Source organism: Cyprinus carpio, chromosome B23, assembly GCF_018340385.1.
Source record: "Cyprinus carpio isolate SPL01 chromosome B23, ASM1834038v1, whole genome shotgun sequence".
In the NCBI taxonomy this organism is placed as follows: Eukaryota; Metazoa; Chordata; class Actinopteri; order Cypriniformes; family Cyprinidae; genus Cyprinus; species Cyprinus carpio.
In genome coordinates this window covers 16,873,562-16,883,740 of record NC_056619.1, presented here as the reverse complement: position 1 = coordinate 16,883,740, position 10,179 = coordinate 16,873,562, and the positions used below count along the sequence as shown (strand labels likewise).

Sequence of the window (10,179 nt, the reverse complement as noted above, 5' to 3'; positions counted from 1 at the left end):
TGTCTCACTCTGTCTGAGTTCTTTGAGTGCACAACAATCACAAACATCTTAGGAATAAGTGAGTTTTTCTGTATGATTCCTCGTGAGACTCTGTAATGAGGATGCGCTGTGGCGGCTGTGGATTGAGTGAAGTGACCACCCATGGTCTGCTGGCTTTATCAAACTTGCTTCTCGTGGTATTTCCTCTGGCAATAAAGATGGGAGCAAAAGAGAAAAAGAAAAACAGTGGTGTGGAATGATAAAGCGCTGGATATCTGGTTTGCATTTCTTTATTCCTTTATCATTTCACCCTGGAGCTGCTGCGAGAGGGAATTTCCTGTCGCTGTTCCTCCCATGTGTGAGACAGAAAAATTGGACGGCCATAGACCCCCACTTCCCCACCTCCCCCAGCCAATCACACATACAAAGCAACATACTGACAACATCAAGAATAATGACAACCAGACACTGCCAGAGTTAAGACAGAAGGGCACAGAACTAATACTGGGTCATCTGAAATATTTCAGTTAGCTACTATACAGACAGACAGACACACGGATAGATAGATAGATAGATAGATAGATAGATAGATAGATAAAGTATACATTTTTATAATGAAATTCTTTTTTTTCTAGTGGACAGATGAATAGATAGATGGATGGATGAACAGATGAATGTATAGATAGACGATGGATGGATGGACAGATGAATAGATGAATGTATAGATAGACATGGATGGATGAATAGATGGATGGATTAACAGATGAGTGTATAGATAGATAGACGATCGATAGAGGATGGATGGATGGATGAACAGATGAATGTATAGATAGATGGATGGATGGACAGATGAATAGATGAATGTATAGATAGACATGGATGGATGGATAGATAAATGGATGGATGAACAGATGAGTGTATAGATAGACAATAGATAGATAGATAGATAGATGATAGATAGATAGATAGATCGATAGATAGATAGATAGATAGATAGATAGATAGATAGATAGATAGATAGATGGGTGGATGGATGATACATGGATGATAGAAAGATAGATAGATAGATAGATAGATAGATAGATGGATGATGGATGATGGATGGATGGATGGGTGGATAGATAGATAGATAGATGAACAGATGAATGTATAGATGGATGGATGCATGGATGGATGGACATGAATAGATGTATATATAGATAGACACTGATAGATGGATGGATGGATGGATGGACAGATGAATAGATAAATAGATTGATAGACAGACAGACAGACGGATAGAGAGGGATAGATGGATGAATGTATGGGTGCATGTTTAGATAGATGGATAGATACTGTAGTAGATAAATAGATGACAAACAGACAGATAAGTGTAATCAATATACAACATGAGATATTGATGTTAGCGGATATGGAAATATGTGAATATATATTGCACATACTTAGGTACATCAAAAGAGAAGGAAAAGGGGAAGAAAAACAGCTGGGAACATCTGCTTCTGGGCTCCTTGTCCAGCTTCCCCTTCCATTTTTGATGTGGGATAGAGAGAAAAAGAGAAAAGGAAAGAAAAAACAAGGAGCCAGCTACCCAGAACATCAAAGCCGTTGCCTAAATGTGCAAGCCCTCATTAGTTCTGCAAGCCTAACCAACCCGACTTATGATTGTGTTTGCTGGGGTGCACTTTGGCAAACACTTCAGAGGAGAGGCTCCTTTAAATTATAACTCCCACCCCCCGGGCCCAGCTCTCGGCTCCCACCCCTACCGACTGTAGCCTTTTCTGCCCACCCCATAACCCCCAAAACTCCCAGTGCACACAAACACAGCACTCCCCCCCCATACAGCACTCCACCCTATAATCTGGTGTGCAGCTGCAAGCATCTGCTCCACTCCCTCTCTCTTTCCCTAACCACTGAATTGATAAACACATCGATCATAAAGCCACTGACACACGGTGGACCGTGTGAAGCGACACGGGGACAGAATTTCCTTTGCATCTGGACGAGGTCTGGGCAGGCACTGTGTGCTGTTTAAAATATAATATGAACATGCATTTTAAAGAATATATTGATGCATGAGAATGAGCACCATGTTATGAATAAACCCTACTGTAATTATTAGAGCATTTCGATTTTTGCATGTCATGATTTCTTGTAGCATTCAGTTTAACAATACAATCTTTACTCTGTGCAGAGTGATCTTTTGCTTCATTACTGATAATCTGGCATGCAACTACTGAGTAATTTGGCAGCCTGAAGAAATCAGCTAGTTGCTGCCAAGTTCTGTAATTTGGCAGCAACTAGCAGGTTACTTATTCATTAGGTTCAGTCATAGCTGAATAATTAATCACAATATGGAAATGTGCTTCCAAACACTTCCAGCAACAGATCCTTCAGTCGTAAATTATCACATTATACACATTTCTGGAGGAAACAAAATGTTCACTGATTATTGAGATATGAGACTAAACATGTACCACAATTTTGCGTAGAACAATTTTGCCTGCCAACTTTACCAGAGTAACAACATTTCCGATTTTATATGATTTAGAGATCATGAGAATGTACAATTTTCATTTATTCTAATTTTTAACTTGTTATGACATCAATATCACTTGTCTTCAGACAATAACTCAAAGCTTAGATTGCAATGTATATTAAACTTAAAAACAGACATATAAATATGTATGTAATACATAAGCATTTATATATTTGTGTGCTTATATTTAATATAAAGACATTTATGAATTTTTAGATATATGGGATCTATTGTAGGTAAATACCTAATAATGCTGTTCATTTCTAGAGATCTTACAATCTGATTCTTACAGTCCACCGCTTGCTTGAGTTTCATTCATTGACATTTTAAATGCACATACCAGGATGCGCTTCGATGGTATCGCGAGATCTTTAAAACGCTCCTGCCTATTCGGCTGGTATCGCGAGAGCGGGGTGACTTGCGTGAAATTATCCGGTTTTGGTCTCCGAGGTGAGTGGGGATGTTGCTAAGCGTGAAAAAAAATACGGTGTAATTTCTTCTAAAATAGATTAGACATGGTTGGCGTGTTGATATATATTAAATATTATTGACATTAAATCGTGGAGCAATTTATAATTTGTCAATATGCAGGCCGGCTCTTGCTGCTATAGGATGGTATCTCTACGTCGTGACAAAAATGATGTGACATGCGCCGGTTTATCATGAGAAGGCATTTCTGTCTTAAGAATGATAGAACGGGATGCGAGCATCCCTTGCGTATTCATTAGCAGCCCACCTATGTGTATCATATCTGGGTATTCTGATCCTAAATGATTGTTTCCATTTGCCAGTGTTTTAAAGCAGGCTGATTCTGAAAGGTGAATGTGATCAGTTCTAGGCTTCAGTAGCCTAGTTCTGCTGGATTGAAATTAATACAAATCAACAGTCTCAGATTTTCTTTTTGCATACTATACTCATGATACTCATGATATCATCACCATTTTATGGAGGATGAGGAATCTTTCTTCCTTACAGACACATTAAAAGAGTCACATCTCATGAATCTGTCGCCGGACACATCTCATTCTGTCAGACAGCACCTAAAATTAAGCAATACTTCATTAGTTATTCTAATATAGGTGTTTTAAATTTTGTATTTTAGAAAGCAATCATCATGATTGACTGGAAAGTCCAGTAGATTTGTATTTTATATCACTGACTGATTTGTGTGTGTGTGTGTGTGTGTAAGTATATTGTTCTTGACTCATTGTTCTGTACACATTTATTTAATCAGTGCATGATGACAGTTATGAATCATCTGAGATGAATTTCCAGACTGACTCTCACTGTACGGCTAGATCAAGATGACCTTACATTAACATGATATCACTGATATGTTCCTGTGCTTTGGCACTTTTTTAAGGTTTACATTTGTTTTGCAGGTTGTAGTATCTTCTATGTTTTTCTAAATGCAAATTAAGCTTTATTAGTAAAGTGTGCATATTGTTTTTCTGTACTGCTTTGTTAATTAAAATTCCAGAAGGGTTTCTAGAAGATTAATGTGTTGCTTTCTGTGAAAGAAATATTATATTTTTTGATTTTGTCCAGCCACAGAGTGTAAAGATCTTAGATGTATTTAATCATTAAAATTCCAGAAGGGTTTCTAGAAGATTAAAAAAGAGGAACATTGGCATATTTGTAATGAATTAAGAAATTACAGAGTACAATGTTGTAGCAAGTGCTCTTTTTGTAAGGGTCAGTGTTTTAATTGGAGGTATGACAGTTGCGTGTGTCAATTTAAAAAACAAAAATGACAATAGATGTTCTCTTTTTATATTGGTAAAGGCTAACCAGCTATCATGGGGAACATTTTTGGCAACCTTTTGAAGAGTCTTATTGGGAAAAAGGAGATGCGTATTTTGATGGTCGGGTTGGATGCAGCTGGGAAGACCACGATCTTGTACAAACTGAAGCTGGGAGAGATAGTGACTACCATTCCTACTATTGGTGAAGCACATTTTTAGACTTTAAATTTTTAATCCCTTGATTATTATTGTTTTATTTCCCTCTTACATAGAGACAAAAGTCTGGATGTCATGTTTTATGAGTCTGGCCTCTGTGTAATTTCTGTGCTATTGTGTTTTCTTGTTACTAGGTTTTAACGTGGAGACTGTTGAGTACAAAAATATCAGTTTTACAGTGTGGGATGTTGGTGGCCAGGACAAAATCCGACCTCTTTGGCGTCACTACTTCCAGAACACACAAGGTGAGAAAATGACACAAGCACACTCATTCACTGTAAAAACACAAACAGGATTTTGTGTCAAACAGAGCCATGATAAATAGCCAACAGTTTATGTCATCATACTGGTATTTAAAAGGAAGAACATGTATATATACCTTTCCAACACACACACACACACACACACACATATATATTAAACTTTTTTTGAGAGAAATCTCATATTCTCACCAAGGCTTCAATTATTTACAGTAAAATACTTAAAATTGTAAAATGTTATTACAATTCAAAATAGCTGTTTTCTGTTGTAATCCATTCAAAAAATAAATACAATATAGAATAATTTGTAATATTATAAATGTCTTTACTGTCACTTTTAATCAAGTCGTCCTTGCTAATTAAAAATATAAAAAAATGTACTGACCTCAGACTTATTTCTATAGGGAATACATCAACACAGGAAAGAAAACAGTACTTGTGAAGTTTCATCATTCCAACTTTAATCTTAACAAATTTAGCATTGAAATTAGAATTAAGATCTCATATTGAGGTCCACAAGGGTCTTTATTTTCCCTCATATTAATGACTACCTCTCTATAACCACATTTGACATCATTTCTCATGTATTTTGAAGGTTTGATCTTCGTGGTGGACAGCAATGACCGTGAGCGAGTGAATGAAGCCAGAGAAGAAACTAAGAGAATCCTTACTCATCATCAACTCAAACAAGCAGTAAACATCAACCTCACCAACAAGCAGTAAATATCAAACCAAAAACACTTCATTAATTTTGACAAATAATAAACAGCACATTCATTGAGATTGAGATAGCATTGCATCTGCTGTCTACCAATTTCAAATCAGCCTTAGTATGTGCATCAGTTTCTGTAATATATGTGTCGATTTGTTGAAGATGGAAACATAGCTGCTGTAACAGTATCTATGGTTGTAGTTCATTAGTTAGAAAGGATTGAAAGGAGGTAATTGTTTGCCATCCAGATTTTATAGAATTTATACAATTTAAAAGAAGATATAATTTTGTAATCTCATGGAGCTTAAAAGAGATGTAAAGTTGAATATCATCTGCATAGCAGTGATAACATGTACCTTGAAAAGTGCTTATCAATTGCCCCAGAGACAGCAAATACAAAGCAAAAAGCAATGGGGCCAAAACTGAACCCTGGGGAACCCCACAGGAGAGAGATGCTGTAGATAAGGCATATTTTTGAACTCTAACTGAAAAAGATCTATCTGATAAGTCAGCCAGGCAACGTCTATAAGACAGAAAATGTTCCTCAGTCTAGTTTGTACTTTTTTGCCTCGTCTTCCAGATGGCAGAGGTAAAAGCAGGCTATTTTTGGGCTGGATGGGCTCTCTGATGATTTGGAGAGCTCATTGCCGCCGGTAGTGGTTGTTGAGGTCTGCCACTGATGTGTTGAGCAGTTTTGACCACCCGCTGAAGGTCTCTCTGATCTGATGATGTGCAGCTGCCGTATCTTAGTGAGAAGCAGTAGGTCCTGATGCTTCCAACACCGAATCTGTAAAAGATCTCAAGAGAAATGGAGGATTTCAGTGCATGCAGGAATTATAGACTCTGGTTCCAGGAAAATGAGTTCAGGAACTATGAGAAATCCTCAATGATGAGGGCATGCAGTATGTGTATAAACAGTAAGATATGTAGTTGTGTCTGTTTCTGTCTCACTCTCCAGGATCTGCCAAATGCCATGAATGCTGCAGAGATCACAGATAAGCTGGGTCTCCACTCCCTGCGCCATCGCAACTGGTACATCCAGGCCACTTGTGCCACCAGCGGAGACGGTTTATATGAGGGTCTGGACTGGCTGGCCAACCAGCTCAAGAACAAGAAATGAGGCAGAGCGGATCCAAGAGGAACTGGTGTGGGCGAGGAGTCACCTGAGTGACAGCTCATCAGGGAGCACTAGTGGTTTCCAAGTTTCTTTCATTCTGTTTACAAGCTGAGACCAACAGGAGCCAGGTCATTTCAGACAGCGTAACCCCTCGCTATGTCCCACTTAACAGATCCGTGAGATGAATGGGGAAGCACCCATGATTCATATTCGTATTTCCTAGTGAAGATAGACATGTTTTGCTATTCTCGTGTGTTTCAAACATCTCAGTTTCTCGTGTCTCTACACTGTAAATGTATAAAAGGCATTAACAGGGAGTGAATGAAAAGCTTTAACTTATATTAATACTGTGTGAGTAACTCTTAAATGCAGGTCATTTAAACTGTATTAACTGCACTGATAGACGAGAAACCTGTTGATTCAGTTTCCTGAAATATTGAAATAAAATCAAGTGAAGTGTTATTCAGAAAACATGTGTTTTTTCCCACAGTGGTGTTGTTTTGCTACTGAAAATTAAATATGCATTGTGATTTATTATTAGCATATCAGCCAGACTTCATGACTGTCAATGATTATGCTCTTATTGCATGTATTCACCAGTGTCTCTGCACAGGTTGCTGAGCAAGCTTTGGTTAGTGCTGTTGTAAGTAAATAGATAGAGGATCTCTTGTCTTGGCATGCGTAGTTTGCAACGATTAAATAGCACATTGTTCTGTGTACAAGAGCTGTTTCTTTTGTGCTGATATTGTTCACTACCCAAGCTGCTGTTTTGTTGTGTAGTTAAATGCGTTTGTTTCACTGACTGTATCCGCTGCTCTTGCATGTTGTTCATCTGTGCTGTGCTGTGTAGTCATGCTCATTGATTGTGTCATTGCATTCGTGTTAGTGCTTTTTTTGCTAGTGCTGCATGGGAAGATCTGAGGAGCTAAACAAGAGTAGATCTCTATAGCCCTGTGACTGGAAAGAGTGTCGAAGAGACTTTAAAGTAGATGCAGGTACTAATAGACTCGAATATTTATGGTTGTGTGTATGCTCATGAATGAAGTGTGTTTGTATATTACACGCTTAATAAAGTATGCACTTAGATAATTTAATGTGAATATCTATTATTTCTTGTAGTCCTGTGTCCATACATTTTTATCTATGTTCCTTGCATTGAAATACTTTGGGGAAAAAACTGTTCATTCTGCAAACATTAAGGTCATGTTGCCTAAAAAACTCTTAAGATGTTTTTTTTTTTTTTCAACTTTGAAAATCTGCACAAAGTATTTTTTTTCCATTATCCATACTTCCATTTATCCATTTATGCATCAACGACTTAAGTTTGTTTCTAGTTAACTAAAACATAAACTATTCAAAATAATTTTTGTTCATTCAATTTAATTACAACATTTTGTCTCGCAGCTACTGTAACTGAAATAAGTACTAAAAGTTATTAAAAATAAGCTAGTTAAGAACTAATAAAATAACAAAAGCACATTAAAAAATTATTAAAACTTAAATTAAAAATCTAAATATAAATGCTAATTCAAAATATTAATAAATACTATATTAGTACATAAATAATACTAGAATAACACTGTTGACATCTATGCTCTTTCAGTTATTACACTCCAGAATTTTAAAATATGGTCAAATAATTACAATATATTAAATACTAGCAAATAGTCCCCTCTACTTGTGTCTTTTTTAAAACAATACTAAATATTTTATCAAATCATTACCTTCAAAGTGTTTGTGTTCATTTGAGTTTTAGTTCAAGTTTAATAAATTTGTCATGTGCATTTGCCATTTTTATTAGTTTTTACATTTTTAATGTCTATTGAAGTTTTAGGTATTTTAGTACTTAAAATGATTTCAGCTGGTTTCAAAGATGAAATTTCTAATTTATATAAAAATTAGATGATGGTTTTAACAGTTTAGTTTTAGCTAACAATAACAACACTGAATCCATTTAATTAAAGTCAGAAGTGTTTAAGTGGATGACAAGTGCTTGCTCCACAAAGTAAAACTTATAGCCTGGGAAAAGCAACAAATAACACAAGTTTTTCAAAACCAAGCAAACCTTCATAACAAAAATGAACCCACATGCCTGACAAAGTTCATCTACTGTAATTGCTTCCATTCTGGGATCTTTTTCTTCTTCCAGAAAAGTCGCTTCAGTCATTCAGCGGTTTGGTGCACAATTATAAAATTTGTTTCTGCATTCTGATAACTTTATAAAACACCACAGAATGTGATAAATCTTATCTTTGTGTGGTTTGTGAACATTTCATAGAGCGTACTGAAAGCACTTCATCAGCTCTGTGTGAACACTTACGGCTCTTAGTCTCAGAAAAGGCTAGAAATAATAAGAAGGGAAGTCTGTTTGTTTAGCAAGATGCCCAGTACCTCACCCCCTTATTCTGTGGCAAATCCCACACACCTCCCCGCCTGCCCTCACAGTGTGTGTCTCCAGGGGCGTGACAGCAGTATGTGGGTCAGGGCTGCTCCCTGGGTTGCCAGCCCCAATGGCCCCCTGCAGGCCGCTCATAATAGCGGCACCATGGCGGGTGCCATAGCTGGGATTCCCTCCCGTAACCGGGGCGCCCTCGCCCAGGGCACAGACTCACTGGCAGCAATACTGCAATCAATTCATCAATCTGTTATGGGAGCGGCAACCGCTAAAGCCAGGCCAGCCCACCCCTCATCCAGGCCATGACCACCAGCAATGAGGCTGAAAAGCAGGACTGGAGACATCAGGAGCTGGATGGCGTACAGCTGATTATTTAGGGGGCTGGTATTCAGTCAGAGCAGACGGGCATAATGAGAGTTGTTTCACTTTGGGAAAGTCCTCAAAAAGTTGAAATTAGTACATGGATTGTCAAGCATGAACAAGCAAGTACACACACACACACTTGAACACAATAATGTCACATTTGGAGTGAGCCAAGGCTGTAGTAGCCAGAAACACTGAAGGGAACACATCACACCCAGACTAGTGGCTAATCAATATGGCTTTTCAGTGACTATTGTTTTTTCTTTATTCCCCCATATCTTGAATATTTGATGACAAAACTTTTTAATAAAATTGTTATCATTATTATTAAAAGTAGTCGTTGTAGTAGTAGTTTTGCTTATTTAAACAGTAGCAAATGCAAATAAATAAATAAATAAATAAATAAATAGTAGTGTTGCTTATTCATAACCAACAGGTCCAATGAAATGGGTCAAAATGTGGTGTGATAATATACCAGGGAAATGTAAGTGGTTTATGGACATGGGGGTGTTCAGAAGGTTATCATCACTGTCAGTTTAAATCTTTGTCTGTATTCCCTCAAAGTAACCATTATAACAGTACTGTACAAAATAAGCTCGTACCGATGAGGATTGACGTTTTAGCATCATTCTTCATCATTTAGCTGATGTCTCCATCTGCTGGACAATACACTGTAGCGTTACCTCCATCTTCCACTTCTCAATGGGCTCATATTGACACATTTAGATTTATAGATCTAAAATATAGGTCTGTATTTTGGAAAATTGTAACTATTTTGCTTAAAATATACCACGTTATAACTACTGCTTTGTGCTTTACTGAAGAGTAAAGATTGGATATAACAGCCCTTCAGAAA

General features: G+C 37.2%; 1 protein-coding gene across 1 annotated transcript; it reads left to right on the top strand.

Moving 5' to 3' along the window:
* The first annotated feature begins 2,881 nt into the window (after positions 1-2,881).
* Positions 2,882-6,568, top strand: LOC109075383 (ADP-ribosylation factor 3). The gene is made up of 5 exons (XM_042750523.1): positions 2,882-2,965; positions 4,301-4,462; positions 4,611-4,721; positions 5,332-5,429; positions 6,407-6,568. The coding sequence occupies exons 2-5, from the start codon at positions 4,315-4,317 to the stop codon at positions 6,566-6,568; spliced, it is 519 nt and encodes a 172-aa protein (XP_042606457.1). The 5' UTR covers positions 2,882-2,965; positions 4,301-4,314.
* The last annotated feature ends 3,611 nt before the right edge of the window (positions 6,569-10,179 follow it).